We start from the raw sequence: 19,729 nt of genomic DNA, 5'->3' as shown, positions 1-19,729 counted from the left end.
ATACACTAAGTTGACTGTGCCTTTAAACAGCTTGGAAAATTCCAGAAAATTATGTCATGGCTTTAGAAGCTTCTGATAGGCTAACTGACATCGTTTGAGTCAATTGGAGGTGTACCTGTGGATGTATTTCAAGGCCTACCTTCAAACTCAGTGCCTCTTTTCTTGACAGCATGGGAAAATCTAAATAAATCAGCCAAGACCTCAGAAAAACAATTGTAGACCTCCACAAGTCTGGTTCATCCTTCATCCTTCATCCTGAAGGTACCACGTTAATCTGAACAAACAGTGCAAATCAATCCCAGAACAACAGCAAAGGACCTTGTGAAGATGCTGGAGGAAGCAGGAACAAAAGTATCTATATCCACAGTAAAACGAGTCCTATATGCTGCATACTGGACCCTATTCCAACTAAACTACTGAAAGAGCTGCTTCCTGTGCTTGGCCCTCCTATGTTGAACATAATAAATGGCTCTCTATCCACCGGATGTGTACCAAACTCACTAAAAGTGGCAGTAATAAAGCCTCTCTTGAAAAAGCCAAACCTTGACGCAGAAAATATAAAAAACTATCGGCCTATATCGAATCTTCCATTCCTCTCAAAAATCTTAGAAAAAGCTGTTGCGCAGCAACTCACTGCCTTCCTGAAGACAAACAATGTATACGAAATGCTTCAGTCTGGTTTTAGACCCCATCATAGCACTGAGACTGCACTTGTGAAGGTGTTAAATTACCTTTTAATGGCGTCAGACCGAGGCTCTGCATCTGTCCTTGTGCTCCTAGACCTTAGTGCTGCTTTTGATACCATCGATCACCACATTCTTTTGGAGAGATTGGAAACCCAAATTGGTCTATTGGTCTACACGGACAAGATCTGGCCTGGTTTAGATGTTATCTGTCTGAAAGATATCAGTTTGTCTCTGTGAATGGTTTGTCCTCTGACAAATCAACTGTAAATTTCGGTGTTCCTCAAGGTTCCGTTTCAGGACCACTATATATTTTACCTCTTGGGGATGACATTTGAAAACATTATGTTAACTTTCACTGCTATGCGGATGACACACAGCTGTACATTTCAATGAAACATGGTGAAGCCCCAAAATTCCCTCGCTAGAAGCCTGTGTTTCAGACAAAAGGTGGCTGCAAACGTTCTACTTTTAAACTCGGACAAAACAGAGATGCTTGTTTTAGGTCCCAAGAAACAAAGAGATCTTCTGTTGAATCTGACAATTAATCTTGATGGTTGTACAGTTGTCTCAAATAAAACTGTGAAGGACCTCGGCTAGATCTACTGCCTCTTTTATTTTACGACTCTCTACTCTCTACTCTCTCTATTATATAATGACAGACCAGCTAGAACTACTGTCTCTTTTATTTTATGACAGACCAGCTAGATTTACTGTCTCTATTATATTATGACAGACCAGCTAGATCTACTGTCTCAATTACTTTATGATAGACCATCTACATCTACTGTCTCTATTATATTACAGCAGACCAGCTAGAGTTACAGTCTCTACTTATTTATGACATACCAGCTATATCTATTCTCTATCATATTATCACAGACCTACTACATCTACTGTCTTTATTATATTATGACAGACCAGCTAGATTATGACAGACCAGGTCACTTGAGTGGGTTGAGTCACTGACGTGATCTTCCTGTCTGGGTTGGCGCCCCCCCTTGGGTTGTGCCGTGGTGGAGATCTTTGTGGGGTATACTTGGCCTTGTCTCAGGATGGTAAGTTGGTGGTTGAAGATATCCCTCTAGTGGTGTGGGGGCTGTGCTTTGGCAAAGTGGGTGGGGTTATGTCCTGCCTGTTTGGCCCTGTCCGAGGGTATCATCGGATGGGGCCACAGTGTCTCCTGACCCCTCCTGTCTCAGCCTCCAGTATTTATGCTGCAGTAGTTTATGTGTCGGGGGGCTAGGGTCAGTCTGTTATATCTGGAGTGCTTCTCCTGTCTTATCCAGTGTCCTGTGTGAATTTAAGTATGCTCTCTCTAATTCTCTCTTTCTCTCTTTCTCTCTTTCTTTCTTTCTTTCTTTCTTTCTTTCTTTCTTTCTTTCTTTCTTTCTTTCTTTCTTTCTTTCTTTCTTTCTCTCAGAGGACCTGAGCCCTAGAACCATGCCTCAGGACTACCTGGCATTATGACTCCTTGCTGTCCCCAGTCCACCTGGCCATGCTGCTGCTCCAATTTAAACTGTTCTGCCTGCGGCTATGGAACCCCGACCTGTTCACCGGATGTGCTACCTGTCCCAGACCTGCTGTTTTCAACTCTCTAGAGCCAGCAGGAGTGGTAGAGATACTCTCAATGATCTGCTATGAAAAGCTAACTGACATTTACTCTAAGGTGCTGACTTGTTGCACCCTCGACAACTACTGTGATTATTATTATTTGACCATGCTGGTCATTTATGAACATTTGAACATCTTGGCCATGTTCTGTTATAATCTCCACCCGGCACAGCCAGAAGAGGACTGGCCACCCCTCAGAGCCTAGTTCCTCTCTATGTTTCTTCCTAGGTTTTGGCCTTTCTAGGGAGTTTTTCCTAGCCACCGTGCTTCTACACCTGCATTGCTTGCTGTTTGGGGTTTTAGGCTGGGTTTCTGTACAGCACTTTGAGATATAAGCTCATGTAAGAAGGGCTATATAAATACATTTGATATCGACATGGTCACAAATGGGTCTTCCAAATGGACAATGATCCCAAGCATACTTCCAATGTTGTGGCAAAATGGTTTAAGGACAACAAAGTCAAGGTATTGGAGTGGCTATCACAAAGCCCTGACCTCAATCCCATAGAAAATTTGTGGGCAGAACTGAAAAAGCATGTGCGAGCAGGGATGCCTACAAACCTGACTCAGTTACACCAGCTCTGTCAGGAGGAATGGGCCAAAATTCACCCAATTTATTGTGGGAAGCTTGTGGAAGGCTACCCGAAACATTTAACCCAAGTTAAACAATTTAAAGGCAATGCTATCAAATACTAATTGAGTGTATGTAAACTTCTGACCCACTGGGAATGTGATGAAAGAAATAAAAGCTGAAATAAATCATTCTCTCTACTATTATTCTGACATTTCACATTCTTAAAATAAAGTGGTGATCCTAACTGACCTAAGACAGTGAATTTTTACTCAGATTAAATGTTAGGAATTGTGAAAAACGTAGTTTAAATGTACGGCCGAGGTGTATGTAAACTTCCGACTTCGACTGTACATAGCTTTAGGAGTGAAAATAAATAAGACTTTTCATTCATTCATAATCTTTATTTGTGCTTCAAATAAAGAAGTTAAACAACAAAAGAAAAACAGCATGTTACAAATCAAAAAGTATTATACAAATCGTATACTAACCGTCAAAACAATTACCATTAGCTCAGTTCCAATAAACTAATTGTTAATTTTGATACAGTAGAATAAAGACAACTTTCATAGCAACCTATTTGAAGAGGCTCCTTGCCATAAGAAGAGTTACTGGGGTGTAGAAGGCTTTTACTCCAGCCGTGTTCTAACACATGGCTTTTACTCCAGCCGTGTTCTAACACATGGCTTTTACTCCAGCCGTGTTCTAACACATGGCTTTTACTCCAGCCGTGTTCTAACACATGGCTTTTACTCCAGCCGTGTTCTAACACATGGCATTCTAGGTTTGAGAACATCTCCAGTGTTCTTTTAAAAAAACATTTTTTATAGAGCTGATCACATCTTGGTGAGACGAAGCGTATTGAGCTTTACAGCGAGAATCGTGGCACCTGCGGCATAGCTGATCTCTCTCAAAATCCCATTCCAGCAGTCCTCCTCAAATCTGTGGGGAAAGGAGAAAGTGCATTGTTCATTGTCTGTGGATTTTCTACACGGATCCAGCAGCACCATTTTAAGACGAATCACTTTTAATTACGTACATTCTCAGTGGCTATGACTAGTTGTACTGACGCACGTTCAGCCAATGTTGCCCTTAATGGGAATTGTTTATTATTACAACAGTCTATAACTGCCCTCCAGGTGTTGTTCATCTGTGGTTATCTACAGCAGGGGTTTTCAAACAAGGCATTCTATGTATTTGAACTATTGCATAGCTAGCACACCTGATTCAACCTGTCAATTAATCATCAAGTGAATCAGGTAAGTGAATCAGGTAAGTGAATCAGGTAAGTGAATCAGGTAAATGAATCAGGTAAGTGAATCAGGTAAATCAATCAGGTAAATTAATCAGGTAAGTGAATCAGGTAAGTGAATCAGGTAAAATCAGGTAAGTGAATCAGGTAAGTGAATCAGGTAAATGAATCAGGTAAGTGAATCAGGTAAATTAATCAGGTAAATTAATCAGGTAAGTGAATCAGGTAAGTGAATCAGGTAAGTGAATCAGGTAAATTAATCAGGTAAGTGAATCAGGTAAGTGAATCAGGTAAATTAATCAGGTAAGTGAATCAGGTAAATTAATCAGGTAAATTAATCAGGTAAGTGAATCAGGTAAGTGAATCAGGTAAGTGAATCAGGTAAATTAATCAGGTAAGCGAATCAGGTAAATGAATCAGGTAAATGAATCAGGTAAGTGAATCAGGTAAATGAATCAGGTAAGTGAATCAGGTAAATGAATCAGGTAAATGAATCAGGTAAATGAATCAGGTAAGTGAATCAGGTAAATTAATCAGGTAAATTAATCAGGTAAGTGAATCAGGTAAGTGAATCAGGTGTGGTCGTTCAGGGCTTATCTCTCGTAAACATAAATGGTACTTTAGCTTCTGACTGAGCATCTGACCAGATGATGCAATATTTTAGTTATGGGTTAACCGAGAATAGTTCAGGGATACAACCATGTTAACTGTCTGGGAGTCCCAGAGGAGAGGTTTAAAAAACAACTGATATTCAGTATGTAGTGCCTATGAATGATCTATGAAGCGTTTATAAGACTTAATAAATGCTCTATAAAGCCTTTCATAAATTGCTATAGCACTAACATTCAGATGTCGTTCATCTCAGTGGGTTGTGGACGCCAACAGTATGCAGTGCTTTATGAATGCTCTATAAAGCACTATGTAGTGTGTATGAATGCTTTATAAGATATTATAGAAATGACCTCCAGATGTCGTTCATCTCAGTGGGCTGTGGCTCGTCGCTGATCTCGCTGGGCATCATGGCGAAACCGCCCACAGCGTACAGACATTCTCCCATGCTGATCATGTTCATGGAGCTACGCTCCTGGGGAAACTCTACAAACTCTGACCACCTGGAACACAGCACACACACACACATTAAAACACACATTAAAATAAGATAACAGCATACACATTAAAACACGCATTATAATAACATGTACTAAATGTAACCCAGGCAGTTCTGTGAACCACGCTCCTGTAATAAATAACCATGCCTGAAACCAAAATACTTCCCACTGGGCAAATTCATTGAAATGACGTGGAAACAACGTTAATTGAACCAGTGTGTGTCCAATGGTTTGTGTTAGCTCCCTGAGGTGATGTCCAGGCTTTAGTTCAGTGGGCTAACATAGTCTTGTAATAACCCGGGTTCAAACCATAGTCTATTACATCACCTAATGAATTAATGACATGAAGAAAAAAAAATGAAAAAAAATCAAGTACAGTCTTAGGGCTCTATTCAATCAAGTACAGTCTTAGGGCTCTATTCAATCAAGTACAGTCTTAGGGCTCTATTCAATCAAGTACAGTCTTAGGGCTCTATTCAATCAAGTACAGTCTTAGGGCTCTATTCAATCAAGTACAGTCTTAGGGCTCTATTCAATCAAGTACAGTCTTAGGGCTCTATTCAATCAAGTACAGTCTTAGGGCTCTATTCAATCAAGTACAGTCAGGGCTCTATTCAATCAAGTACAGTCAGGGCTCTATTCAATCAAGTACAGTCTTAGGGCTCTATTCAATCAAGTACAGTGTTAGGGCTCTATTCAATCAAGTACAGTGTTAGGGCTCTATTCAATCAAGTACAGTCTTAGGGCTCTATTCAATCAAGTACAGTGTTAGGGCTCTATTCAATCAAGTACAGTCTTGGCTCTATTCAATCTATTCAATCAAGTACAGTCTTAGGGCTCTATTCAATCAAGTACAGTCTTAGGGCTCTATTCAATCAAGTACAGTCAGGGCTCTATTCAATCAAGTACAGTATAGGGCTCTATTCAATCAAGTACAGTCAGGGCTCTATTCAATCAAGTACAGTCAGGGCTCTATTCAATCAAGTACAGTCAGGGCTCTATTCAATCAAGTACAGTCAGGGCTCTATTCAATCAAGTACAGTCTTAGGGCTCTATTCAATCAAGTACAGTCTTAGGGCTCTATTCAATCAAGTACAGTCAGGGCTCTATTCAATCAAGTACAGTCAGGGCTCTATTCAATCAAGTACAGTCAGGGCTCTATTCAATCAAGTACAGTCTTAGGGCTCTATTCAATCAAGTACAGTCTTAGTACAGGGCTATTCAATCAAGTACAGTGTTAGGGCTCTATTCAATCAAGTACAGTCTTAGGGCTCTATTCAATCAAGTACAGTCTTAGGGCTATTCAATCAAGTCTTAGGGCTCTGTTCAAGGGCTCTATTCAATCAAGTACAGTGTTTCAATCAAGTACAGTCAGGGCTCTATTCAATCAAGTACAGTCAGGGCTCTATTCAATCAAGTACAGTCTTAGGGCTCTATTCAATCAAGTACAGTCTTAGGGCTCTATTCAATCAAGTACAGTGTTAGGGCTCTATTCAATCAAGTACACTGTTAGGGCTCTATTCAATCAAGTACAGTCTTAGGGCTCTATTCAATCAAGTACAGTCAGGGCTCTATTCAATCAAGTACAGTCAGGGCTCTATTCAATCAAGTACAGTCTTAGGGCTCTATTCAATCAAGTACAGTCTTAGGGCTCTATTCAATCACGTACAGTCTTAGGGCTCTATTCAATCAAGTACAGTCTTAGGGCTCTATTCAATCAAGTACAGTCAGGGCTCTATTCAATCAAGTACAGTCTTAGGGATCTATTCAATCAAGTACAGTCTTAGGGCTCTATTCAATCAAGTACAGTCTTAGGGCTCTATTCAATCAAGTACAGTCTTAGGGCTCTATTCAATCAAGTACAGTCAGGGCTCTATTCAATCAAGTACAGTCTTAGGGCTCTATTCAATCAAGTACAGTCTTAGGGCTCTATTCAATCAAGTACAGTCAAGTACAGTCTTAGGGCTCTATTCAATCAAGTACAGTCAGGGCTCTATTCAATCAAGTACAGTCAGGGCTCTATTCAATCAAGTACAGTCAGGGCTCTATTCAATCAAGTACAGTCAGGGCTCTATTCAATCAAGTACAGTCTTAGGGCTCTATTCAATCAAGTACAGTCTTAGGGCTCTATTCAATCAAGTACAGTCAGGGCTCTATTCAATCAAGTACAGTCAGGGCTCTATTCAATCAAGTACAGTCAGGGCTCTATTCAATCAAGTACAGTCTTAGGGCTCTATTCAATCAAGTACAGTCTTAGGGCTCTATTCAATCAAGTACAGTGTTAGGGCTCTATTCAATCAAGTACAGTCTTAGGGCTCTATTCAATCAAGTACAGTCTTAGGGCTCTATTCAATCAAGTACAGTCTTAGCTCTATTCAATCAAGCACAGTCTTACAGTCTTACAGGGCTCTATTCAATCAAGTACAGTCAGGGCTCTATTCAATCAAGTACAGTCTTAGGGCTCTATTCAATCAAGTACAGTCTTAGGGCTCTATTCAATCAAGTACAGTGTTAGGGCTCTATTCAATCAAGTACACTGTTAGGGCTCTATTCAATCAAGTACAGTCTTAGGGCTCTATTCAATCAAGTACAGTCTTAAGGCTCTATTCAATCAAGTACAGTCTTGGGGCTCTATTCAATCAAGTACAGTCTTAAGGCTCTATTCAATCAAGTACAGTCTTAGGGCTCTATTCAATCAAGTACAGTCTTAGGGCTCTATTCAATCAAGTACATTCTTAGGGCTCTATTCAATCAAGTACAGTCTTAGGGCTCTATTCAATCAAGTACAGTCTTAGGGCTCTATTCAATCAAGTACAGTCTTAGGGCTCTATTCAATCAAGTACATTTACATTTACATTTAAGTCATTTAGCAGACGCTCTTATCCAGAGCGACTTACAAATTGGTGCATTCACCTTATGACATCCAGTGGAACAGTAGTGCATCTAAATCTTTTAAGGGGGGGTGAGAGGGATTACTTTATCCTATCCTAGGTATTCCTTAAAGAGGTGGGGTTTCAGGTGTCTCCGGAAGGTGGTGATTGACTCCGCTGTCCTGGCGTCGTGAGGGAGTTTGTTCCACCATTGGGGGGCCAGAGCAGCGAACAGTTTTGACTGGGCTGAGCGAGAACTGTACTTTCTCAGTGGTAGGGAGGCGAGCAGGCCAGAGGTGGATGAACGCAGTGCCCTTGTTTGGGTGTAGGGCCTGATCAGAGCCTGGAGGTACTGAGGTGCCGTTCCCCTCACAGCTCCGTAGGCAAGCACCATGGTCTTGTAGCGGATGCGAGCTTCAACTGGAAGCCAGTGGAGAGAGCGGAGGAGCGGGGTGACGTGAGAGAACTTGGGAAGGTTGAACACCAGACGGGCTGCGGCGTTCTGGATGAGTTGTAGGGGTTTAATGGCACAGGCAGGGAGCCCAGCCAACAGCGAGTTGCAGTAATCCAGACGGGAGATGACGAGTGCCTGGATTAGGACCTGCGCCGCTTCCTGTGTGAGGCAGGGTCGTACTCTGCGGATGTTGTAGAGCATGAACCTACAGGTTCAGTCTTAGGGCTCTATTCAATCAAGTACAGTCTTAGGGCTCTATTCAATCAAGTACAGTCTTATGGCTCTATTCAATCAAGTACAGTCTTAGGGCTCTATTCAATCAAGTACAGTCTTAGGGCTCTATTCAATCAAGTACAGTCTTAGGGCTCTATTCAATCAAGTACAGTATAGGGCTCTATTCAATCAAGTACAGTCTTAGGGCTCTATTCAATCAAGTACAGTCTTAGGGCTCTATTCAATCAAGCATTGACATTGTGGTTCAAATTTCAAATCACGCCTTTAAACGCTGAACTTCCGCAATGTGGATTGAAAAAGAGCCCTTACTTGTTTGTAGCGATGTCATAGACCTCTACAGTGCTGGTGAGTCCTGTGTCTGTAACGCCCGTGGCCACGTAGATCTGGTTATTGTGGACCGTCACAGCGAACAGAGAACGAGCCAGCTTCATAGGAGCTAGCTCCTTCCACTCAAACTTAGTGGGATTGTAGACAGACACCTTCCGTATGCACTTCCTAGGGGACAAAACACAGTATATAAACTTAATGGGGTTGTGGACACACACTCTAAGTATGCACTTCCTAGGGGACAAAACACAGTATATAAACTTAATGGGGTTGTGGACACACACTCTAAGTATGTACTTCCTAGGGGACAAAACACAGTATATAAACTTAATGGGGTTGTGGACACACACTCTAAAGTATTTTTTTTTATTTAACCTTTATTTAACTAGGCAAGTCAGTTAAGAACAAATTCTTATTTTCAATGACGGCCTAGGAACAGTGGGTTAACTGCCTTGTTCAGGGGCAGAACGACAGATTTGTACCATGTCAGCTCACGGGTTTGAACTTGCAACCTTCCGGTCACTAGTCCAACTCTCTAACCACTAGGCTACCCTGCCACCCCAATTGCACTTCCTAGAAGACAAAATACAGTATATAAACTTAATGGGGTTGTGGACACACACTCTAAGTATGCACTCCCTAGGGGACAAAACACGGTATATAAACTGAACAGGCAGTTAACCCACTGTTCCTAGACCGTCATTGAAAATAAGAATTTGTTCTTAATGAGGTTGTGAACACACACTCTAAGTATGCACTTCCTATAGAGAGCAATACGATACAGTACAGTAACATTATACCAGAACTCATATTTTGTGGAGTTTTAGACAGGAAGTAGGGGTGCTGAGCACCACTTGAAAAAAATCAGAAGTAGAAAAAAAATGCAATAAAAAAATATAAAATAATATAGATTTTTTTTGATTAGCCACCGACTGCTTTTAATTTGATATCGGCATTTGAATTTGTCCTTGTTGTTATCTGATAACCAAGGGGTTCATTTAAGTGGGAAGTGGGGAGCCCTCATTTATCTGATAACCAAGGGGTTAATTTAAGTGGGAAGTGGGGAGCCCTCCTTTATCTGATAACCAAGGGGTTCATTTAAGTGGGAAGTGGGGAGCCCTCCTTTTGTGTGAAGAGAAGGAAAGGAAGACGAGTGAAGAAAAGAGGAAGAGAAAGATTGGAGGAGAAGAAAAAGTTGAGAGTAAGAAGAGTGACACAAGGAGAGTGAAGAAGAGCAGACAGAGGAGATACAATGACTCTTTCCAAGAAACGGAAATGCACTTTATGAAAAACATGATGAGAGAATCTCCATTTATACGCTCAGGTCAAGACGATAGAATGGTTCACTGCACCCTTTGTAATTCCTCTCTTTCAATTGGCAGCCGGAGAAGAACGGCAGTGGTAGAACATCAGCAGACACAAAAGCATAAAGCCTCTCTGATTGGCCGTGTTGGTATGCCCTCTGTCACCACATTCTTCAAGAAGGTATAGCCTTCCCAAGAACAATATGACTTAGCTGTGCAGGAGGGTGTCTTTGCATAGCACACTATGCGACACAATCATAGTTACAGATCTGTGGACTACACAGCACAACTGACACGAAAGCTTTATGAGCCGAAGTTTACACGTGCTAGGACACAATGTGAAGCCATAGTGAGTAATGTGTTAGCATCACGTGCTAGGACAAAATGTGACGCCACAGTGAGTAACGTGTTAGCATCACGTGCTAGGACAAAATGTGACGCCATAGTGAGTAATGTGTTAGCATCACGTGCTAGGACAAAATGTGACGCCATAGTGAGTAACGTGTTAGCATCACGTGCTAGGACAAAATGTGAAGCCATAGTGAGTAACGTGTTAGCATCACGTGCTAGGACAAAATGTGAAGCCATAGTGAGTAACGTGTTAGCATCACGTGCTAGGACAAAATGTGACGCCATAGTGAGTAATGTGTTAGCATCACGTGCTAGGACAAAATGTGACGCCATAGTGAGTTATGTGTTAGCACCACGTGCTAGGACACAATGTGACGCCATAGTGAGTAACGTGTTAGCATCACGTGCTAGGACACAATGTGACGCCATAGTGAGTATCAATTTGTAAGTCGCTCTGGATAAGAGCGTCTGCTAAATGACTTAAATGTAAATGTAAATGTAAATGTGTTAGCATCACGTGCTAGGACAAAATGTGATGCCATAGTGAGTTATGTGTTAGCACCACGTGCTAGGACACAATGTGACGCCATAGTGAGTAACGTGTTAGCATCACGTGCTAGGACAAAATGTGACGCCACAGTGAGTAATGTGTTAGCATCACGTGCTAGGACAAAATGTGAAGCCATAGTGAGTAATGTGTTAGCATCACGTGCTAGGACAAAATGTGATGCCATAGTGAGTAATGTGTTAGCATCACGTGCTAGGACAAAATGTGACGCCATAGTGAGTAACCTTTTAGCACCATGGCCAACTACTTTGGTAACACAGGACCTAGACCAGGTTGAATTTGTGTCCCTGTCCATTGATGTGTCCAATCATGGACATGTAAAGCTGCTGCCAATAGTAGTCAGATAATGTAAGATATATGATGGCAGCACATCTGTGGAAACAAAACTGCTTGATTTAGTTGAATTGAAAGGAGAAACAGCAGAGGAGATTGCAGCTGAGGTCCTGGTGGTCATGCCAAAATGTAACCTGGAAAACATTCTCTGCCGACAACACAAATACCAACTTTGGAGGACTGAATAGGCTGGTGAGGGTCAATGTCCATACCAACGTTAAAAATGCTCTGCAGCAGGAGGTGATTGGCTGGTCCTGCCCACATCATTCATAACACGGCCAGAACAGCTTTGGATATGATTTCTCTTGATGTTGAGTACCTGCTCACAAATATATTTGGATATTTTAACCATCAGAGTAGAAAGACTGAAGGGCTTTTGTGAGTTTGTTGGCCAGGAGTACCATAACATTTGAGGACACAGAAATGTTCGCTGGCTGTCCCTGCTCCCTGCTCTAGAAAGAGTGCTGAAAAGGTGCCATTGAAATCCTTTTTTCTTTCTGAAGACAAATGCCCTGTTGTCCTGCGAGCAATGTTTGAAGATCCACTGACTGAACTTTGGCTGGCCTTTGTCCATGGAAATCTGACCGTATTCAGTGACACGATCAAGAGGCTTAGAGGTCAGGACCGCTGTGTTGTGGAGTCCACTGCAATTCTGAGAAACGTTGAGGCAAAATTGACTGCAAGACGTGATGACAACTTCATTCCAGTTTTGGTCAGAGGACTTCTGAGAAAACTGGAGGACAATGGAGCAATGTTTAAAGATAGCTTTCTCAAAACATCCCAATCATTCTTCACTATGGCTGTGAACTACTTGCAAGCATTGGGGAAAGCACACAGATAATCTAAAATATTTACATGGTCTCCTTTTAAAAAGGCAACCTCAGCATGAAGAGATCCAGAAGGCAGCAGGCACACTGCAGGAAAAATGCCCCAATGTGACCATCAATGAGGATGCATTGTGTGACCAGGTTACTGGCCTGCAAGAGTTCCTAAAGGGGGGATTGTATTTCACATATACTATTGTTTGTTTTTTTCTTTCAATTTTGCTCATGTTCTCTTCTGCTCCTATTCTACCCAGACTACCAGGACCACTGATTGGCTGTTCAGATCAGTTCTACCCAGACTACCAGGACCACTGATTGGCTGTTCAGATCAGTTCTACCCAGACTACCAGGACCACTGAATGGCTGTTCAGATCAGTTCTACCCAGACTACCAGGACCACTGAATGGCTGTTCAGATCAGTTCTACCCAGACTACCAGGACCACTGAATGGCTGTTCAGATCAGTTCTACCCAGACTACCAGGACCACTGAATGGCTGTTCAGATCAGTTCTACCCAGACTACCAGGACCACTGAATGGCTGTTCAGATCAGTTCTACCCAGACTACCAGGACCACTGAATGGCTGTTCAGATCAGTTCTACCCAGACTACCAGGACCACTGAATAGCTGTTCAGATCAGTTCTACCCAGACTATCAGGACCACTGATTGGCTGTTCAGATCAGTTCTACCCAGACTACCAGGACCACTGAACGGCTGTTCAGATCAGTTCTGTCTTGTCTATAGTGTTCTGTAGTATAGTTGTTTTCTCTGTCACAGTGGGCCTGTTAGACTAAATACATGAAACCGGAAATGTCCCCCATTTCTATTTCACAGATAATAACATTGGATATTTTAATGATGTATTGATATTATATATAATAGATAATAACATTGGATATTTTAATGATGTATTGATATTATATATAATAGATAATAACATTGGATATTTTAATGATGTATTGATATTATATATAATAGATAATAACATTGGATATTTTAATGATATATTGACCACCGAACTGTAAATGTCCCCGGTTTTTATTTCAGAAATCTGGTCACCTCACTTTAAACCTAAAATAAACCTAATGTTGCGGTGATAATTAAGGTCTTTTGGTATTTTTTTTTTTTTTTTTTTTGTTGCTATTCTCCAAATAGCATTTGAGAGTTTTTAATTGTGTAGAAGTACACCCCACATTGCCATATCACACCCCCCAAAACTACTTCCTGCGGCTATGATTGTAGACACACAAGCAGCTTCTACATGGCCTGTTAGGTAACACCTCATATCCAGGTACCTTTTATGAATCAGAACCCTCGGGGCATCCGACATTCGGTCGCATCTGTTATGAAGGTTCTCATGCCGCCCTCTACCGGCGGTGTAACAGTGGTGCCCTAAAGTACCGGTAAACCCAGTCGTTCTGTCTTTATCGCGACTGAATAGTCTAAATTACACTATAGTGTCTGGCATTGCAAAAGTAGTAAAAAATGTTTTGGTACGAAACAACTTTGCCAGCATTATCATGTCGTCAAATTTACTTTAGATAAATGGCAATGTTGTCAAAAATAGCTAACTAGCTAATGTTATACTGCATCCAAAGTCAATCTGGCGACATCAACATGATGACAACAGGTTTTCCTACTAAATAGTGTCCTCCCTTTGAGTGACATTGTAATTCCAAGCCACTGTAATGCACTTTACATTAAATCTCCATCGGCGCTCATTGACGATGCATTGAGTAGAATGCTGAGTTGGCCATGAGTACAAAACAAACGTTCAACACAATATTGTGACGAAACATGCAAACCATGAATCGGGGACAGCATACAATCTTCAAAAGTGTGACTTACTTGCTCTCTGCCTTTCCTCCTATGACGTAGACAAGGCCATTGTGCGAGACAGTTCCATGACCATAGACTGTGTATGGAAGAGGGTCTGACTCGCCCCATTTAAATGACCTGTAGAACATAACATAGAACCAACAATTAAACATTGTTTCATTAATTGTCTCTTGTCTGTTTAATTTTAATTTTATTTAAACTAGGCAAGTCAGTTAAGAACAAATTCTTATTTTCAATTACGGCCTAGGAACAGTGGGTTAACTGCCTGTTCAGGGGCAGAACGACAGATTTGTACCTTGTCAGCTCGGGGGGCTTGAACTTGCAACCTTCCGGTTGCTAGTCCACCGCTCTAACCACTAGGCTACCCTGCCGCCCCAGGGTGGGAGAGAGAGAGAGGCAGAGACAGAAAAAAGGGGTGGACTGTACTCACTGCCTGTCATAGATCATGACAGAGTCTAGAACGTGTTCTCCCTCTTTCATTTCCTTGCCGCCCACAACAAAGATGGAGTTTTCTGCTTCAGTCAGCCCAAACAGGCAGCGAGGTCCTGGCAGTGAGGGCATCCCCAGCCACTCGCCGCTCACAGGGTCAAACTGGAGGAGAGAGAGAAAGATAACCGAATGGTTAATTGGTACTATCAATGTGGGTCGAACTGGAGGAGGGAGGAAGATACCAGAATGGTTTATCAACGGGATAATAGTTCATATCATTCTGCTTGTAGTAAGTCAAAGTGTCTCTCTGGCACAGGGAGTTTGGTGACAGTGAATGGTATGAACATCTGTTATAACATCCAAAATGTCAGCAAAGCACATAAAGAAGATGGCCAACAAACAGTCTGTCTGAATGTTAATCACCACCAGGCCATGCAGAGAGACATACCTGACTAATGTTTATTAATAGCAGAGAGACATACCTGACTAATATTTAATAATAGTAGAGAGACATACCTGTAAGAAGTAGGAACTGAGTGGTTCTTCCTTGTTGTCCTCGTTGAGGAGGAATCCTCCAGCCACAAACACCTGGTTCTCCTTGGTTACCAGACTGCAGTGGTTCTTAGGGATCTCTGTCGACTCAGACGCCACGAAACACTCATTCCCCACCGGGTCATACGCTACGCTCCCCGTGTCGCTGATCATAAGGATCAGGTCCGTCTCAAACATCCCAAACCGAGGGTTATTGTTCAGAATCCCCGGAAGCAAACCTTGCTCATCATCAGAGTCTTCTTCATCTTCCTTGTCACCTGCCATCTTGCACTTCTTGTTCCTTGATCTCTGGACCTCTGGGAGTCTTCCTTTGTGGGCGTCTTTGATCAGCTGCAGCTCTTTCTTGACCTCCGTGTTGGCCTGAATCCACTTGTGATTTTCAACCTTCTCCGTGAAGTAATCCACCGGGATCAGGCGGAAGCGGACGCAGTGCAGGAGATCTGGAAGCTCCTTCACCCTCTCCGTTCTGTCGTAGCCCACCCAGTCCATCAGAGACTCAAACACCACCTAAATGTCCAGGTTAAGAGGACCAGAACGGGAAAAGATTAATGCGTACGTCCCAAATCAATCCATCCATCCATCCATCAACCACCCACCTCCTCTCGGTCCACGTTGAGTGCGTCGGAGGTGATGATGGCTGCCAGCTCGCTGGGGCCCAGCTGGTGGATAAATGAATATACTTTATTGTCAATTGTCACGGAGACAGAAACATTTAAATTTTTCCTTTAAACTTTTTGCTGCAGTGGGCTAAATTAAGGTCACACACAGTGTTTCTTGGTAATCTTAAACAAATCTACTTAGAAACAAAAGTATACACCTCACACACATGGTTATGGGTTTTGAAAAAAGACACCTGGACCATGTCAAATTTAGAGTTGAAATGTATGGAATTTTGAGTTTGCATCCCAATATTACACTTTATATACATCACAGAAGACTAAAATATAAGAACCATTTGACATAGAAACACCAGATGTTTGGCTGATTACAAAAAAGTCAATTAATTATGAAATTATGAACAATATTAATAACATTCCACCCATCAGGCCACTAGTCATTTGACTGCAGTAAAGGTCTACCACAATACCCCAAATACCCCCCCCCCCCTCCCACACACACACACACACACTAGCTTACCTGGTGAAAATCCTGGTCCCTGACGATGAGCTGGTAACGCTCACAGATGAACTCTCTAGCTGTGAAAGCCAGGCGGGGACAGTCCAACAGAAGCCCCAGCCTGAAGATAGCCAAGCAGTTCCCCAGCACCAGCTTCTCCTACAGGGAAATATACTAATATCATCTACATTTCCTTATCTTGTTGAAACTCGTCCCCAGCCGGCTCTCTCTTAGACAAGGTCTATTCAAGGTCTATTCTATTCCCCATGACCAGTTTCTCCCGATGATGATGATGACAGAGAGACAGAGACAGATGCTAGCTGTAGGTATGAGACGCAGACAGAGAACACGGAAAGAGAGAGAGAGAACAAGAGAGAGACAGAGCAAGAACGAGAGAGAGAGAGACAGAGAGAAAGAGACAGGCAGAGAGAGAGAGACAGATAGACAGAGACAGATGCTACCTGTAGGTATGAGACACAGACAGAGAAGATGGAAAGAGAGAGAGAGAACGAGAGAGACAGAGCAAGAGAGAGAGAGAAAGAGACAGACAGACAGAGAGTGAGAGACAGAGAGAAAGAAAGAGACAGACAGAGAGAGAGAGAGATAGAGAAAGAGACAGACAGAGAGAGAGAGACAGATGCTACCTGTAGGTAGGAGACACAGACAGAGAAGATGGACGGGATCTGGTACATGTTGGCCACCATGAAGATATCCTGGACGTTCTGCTCTGTCAGGTTGATGTCCGAGGTGTAGATGTAACGCAGTATCATCGCCATGACGCCAGGCTCCACATCTTTCAGAACGATTTCCTTCTTCCCTCCTTCCTCCAGGTTGGACAGGAACATAGCCTTTGAAGAAGAAGAAGAATCAACAAATCAATCAATCATGATTGATGATAATATGATTGATGTTAATATATCATATGTGCTCTTTAGTGGATAGGCATATGAGTGCATACATGTGTGACCTAGCGCAGTGTTTTTTCAAACTCCGGCCTGTGGACCTGTACCGGCCTGCGTGATGTTGTTGACCAGTTGACACTGACTTAGTCATTTCTACAATGCCAATTGTTATGTAAGTAACCCTCCAAGAAGGAAGAAGTATAGCCTGCCGGTCACTGAATCACTGGCCTAGCGGGAATCAGAATCACTGGCCTAGCGGGAATCAGAATCACTGGCCTAGCGGGAATCAGAATCACTGGCCTAGCGGGAATCAGAATCACTGGCCTAGCGGGAATCAGAATCACTGGCCTAGGGGGAATCAGAATCACTGGCCTAGCGGGAATCAGAATCACTGGCCTAGCGGGAATCAGAATCACTGGCCTAGCGGGAATCAGAATCACTGGCCTAGTGGGAATCAGAATCACTGGCCTAGTGGGAATCAGAATCACTGGCCTAGCGGGAATCAGAATCACTGGCCTAGGGGGAATCAGAATCACTGGCCTAGTGGGAATCAGAATCACTGGCCTAGTGGGAATCAGAATCACTGGCCTAGCGGGAATCAGAATCACTGGCCTAGGGGGAATCAGAATCACTGGCCTAGCGGGAATCAGAATCACTGGCCTAGCGGGAATCAGAATCACTGGCCTAGCGGGAATCAGAATCACTGGCCTAGCGGGAATCAGAATCACTGGCCTAGTGGGAATCCACTACCCACAACACAAGAATTGCTAGCATCATGCTTGTACTTTGCAGAATCACACAGCACCAACAAATTACCTTGAAGAAGGGGCTGGAGGCAGCAAGGACCAAGCGGTGGCACGGGAACTCCCTGTCCTGGATCTTCAAGACACAGTCTACAAACTTCTGGTTTTCCAGCAGGTCACAGAGGCCGTCCTGGAGCAGGGTTTGCTGGTACATCCTTGGCTGTTCCACCGGGTCTATCGATAAGGCAGCCATCTTGTTTTTTTCTGTTAGGTTCTCCTCAGGTCCTCTCTTACATCCTATCAACTTGTAGATGTTTTTTGTGGGAAAGATTTCTAAAATGACGAGAGTATGATCCCTGCTCGCTCCCCACAACAGGACAGCACAGTACTGCCTGTTTTCACAGTACAGTCCAGAGAGAGAGAGAGAGAGAGAGCGAGAGATGAGGTTGGGTAATGGGGCAGCTAGCTAGTCCACATCGGTAGCAGTTCCTGCAGCTGTCTGTGGCTGTCAGTCTCTCCAACTCAGAGTGTATTTATAGATAATATAGCATATGTAGTCAACACACACATCACTTTACATACTGGAAAGACCCTGTAGTCATTAACTAGATGCGTCACACTCCTTTTCTCCAACACAGACCTTTCATAGTTCACAATGTTTGAATCCCAAAAGGATCTTTGTCAGGTATGTTTTGGAGAACATTAGTGTGCCCTACTTCACTATCCATTTTGGTGAGTGTGTAAAATGACCTCCCTACAGTCTCTTTGGTTCTCTCTCTCTCTCTCCCTCCCTCCCTCTCTCTCTCTCTCTCTCTCTCTCTCTCCCTCCCTCCCTCTCTCTCTCTCTCTCTCTCTCTCTCCCTCCCTCTCTCTCTCTCTCTCTCTCTTCTCTCTCTCTCTCTCCCTCTCTCTCTCTCTCTCTCCCTCTCTCCCTCCCTCCCTCCCTCCCTCCCTCCCTCCCCCTCCCTCCCTCTCTCGCTCCTCTCTGGACAGCCCCACTACCCCATCCCCCACCAACAGCTGACCTGCAGCCCAAAGGGGAGTGTCATGTTCTCCCCCTTCATGCGCCACTCAGCCAGGCGTGGAAAATCTAATTGTACTTGTCACATGCGCAAAAATGCTTACTTACAAGCCCTCAACAACAGTGCAGTTTTAAGAAAATAATATAAAAATATAAACATGATTTATGAAATAAACAAAACAAAAAGTAACAACACAATAACAAATAATGTTTATTAATTATGAAAAATAATAATAACATTCCACCCAATAACAATAACAATAACGAGGCTATATACAGGGGGCACCAATACCGAGTCAATGTGCGGGGGTACAGGTTAGTCCAGGTCATTTGTAAATGTAAGTAGGGGGTAAAGTGACTATGTATAGATAATAAACAGTGAGTAGCAGCAATGCAAATAGTCTGGGTTGTCATTTGGTTAACTGTTCAGCAGTCTAATGGCTTGGGGGTAGAAGCTGTTAAGGAGCCTTTTGGTCCTAGACTTGGCGCTCCGGTACCACTTGCTGTACGGTAGCAGAGAGTACAGTCTATGACGGATGGCTGGAATCTTTGCCTATTTTTAGGGCCTTCCTCTGACACCGCCTATTATAGAGGTCCTGGATGTCAGCAGGCTTGGCCACAGTGATGTACTG

At 42.9% G+C, this 19,729-nt stretch overlaps 1 protein-coding gene and 1 long non-coding RNA gene across 3 annotated transcripts in view; one reads left to right on the top strand and one right to left on the bottom strand.

The window, feature by feature from the left end:
* LOC135565753 (uncharacterized) overlaps positions 1-3,059 on the top strand; it is a 4,941-nt gene extending 1,882 nt beyond the window's left edge. The window contains exon 2 of the long non-coding RNA XR_010461835.1: positions 2,107-3,059. This is a non-coding gene — a long non-coding RNA (uncharacterized LOC135565753). The remainder of the gene's footprint in view (positions 1-2,106) is intronic.
* A 198-nt stretch (positions 3,060-3,257) lies between these two features.
* klhl40a (kelch-like family member 40a) lies at positions 3,258-18,800 on the bottom strand. Of its 2 annotated transcripts, XM_029624513.2 has the most exons (10): positions 18,150-18,795; positions 17,076-17,279; positions 16,453-16,590; positions 15,912-15,974; positions 15,280-15,822; positions 14,765-14,925; positions 14,344-14,451; positions 9,097-9,282; positions 5,083-5,232; positions 3,258-3,810 (listed from the first exon to the last, which is right to left on the bottom strand). In XM_029624513.2, exons 1-10 carry the CDS (start codon positions 18,327-18,329, stop codon positions 3,705-3,707), a joined length of 1,839 nt encoding a protein of 612 aa, XP_029480373.1. In that variant the 5' UTR covers positions 18,330-18,795; the 3' UTR covers positions 3,258-3,704. The 2 variants fall into 2 exon arrangements, with proteins under 2 accessions (XP_029480373.1, XP_029480374.1); XM_029624514.2 differs by lacking the exon at positions 9,097-9,282 and having other exon boundaries at positions 18,150-18,800.
* Positions 18,801-19,729: the final 929 nt, after the last annotated feature.

This window comes from Oncorhynchus nerka, linkage group LG9b (assembly GCF_034236695.1).
Source record: "Oncorhynchus nerka isolate Pitt River linkage group LG9b, Oner_Uvic_2.0, whole genome shotgun sequence".
In the NCBI taxonomy this organism is placed as follows: Eukaryota; Metazoa; Chordata; class Actinopteri; order Salmoniformes; family Salmonidae; genus Oncorhynchus; species Oncorhynchus nerka.
Note: the sequence above shows the minus strand (reverse complement) of the source record. Positions and strands in the feature narration are given on the sequence as shown.

Excerpts from the sequence above, each read along its gene's own strand:
- klhl40a (XM_029624513.2), bottom strand. The coding sequence starts at position 18,329 with ATGGCTGCCTTATCGATAGACCCGGTGGAACAGCCAAGGATGTACCAG. Across the intron at positions 17,280-18,149 it reads CCTCCAGCCCCTTCTTCAAG|GCTATGTTCCTGTCCAACCT; the intron begins GTAATTTGTTGG and ends TCTTCTTCAAAG. Across the intron at positions 9,283-14,343 it reads GGAGGAAAGGCAGAGAGCAA|GAAGTGCATACGGAAGGTGT; the intron begins GTAAGTCACACT and ends TTTGTCCCCTAG.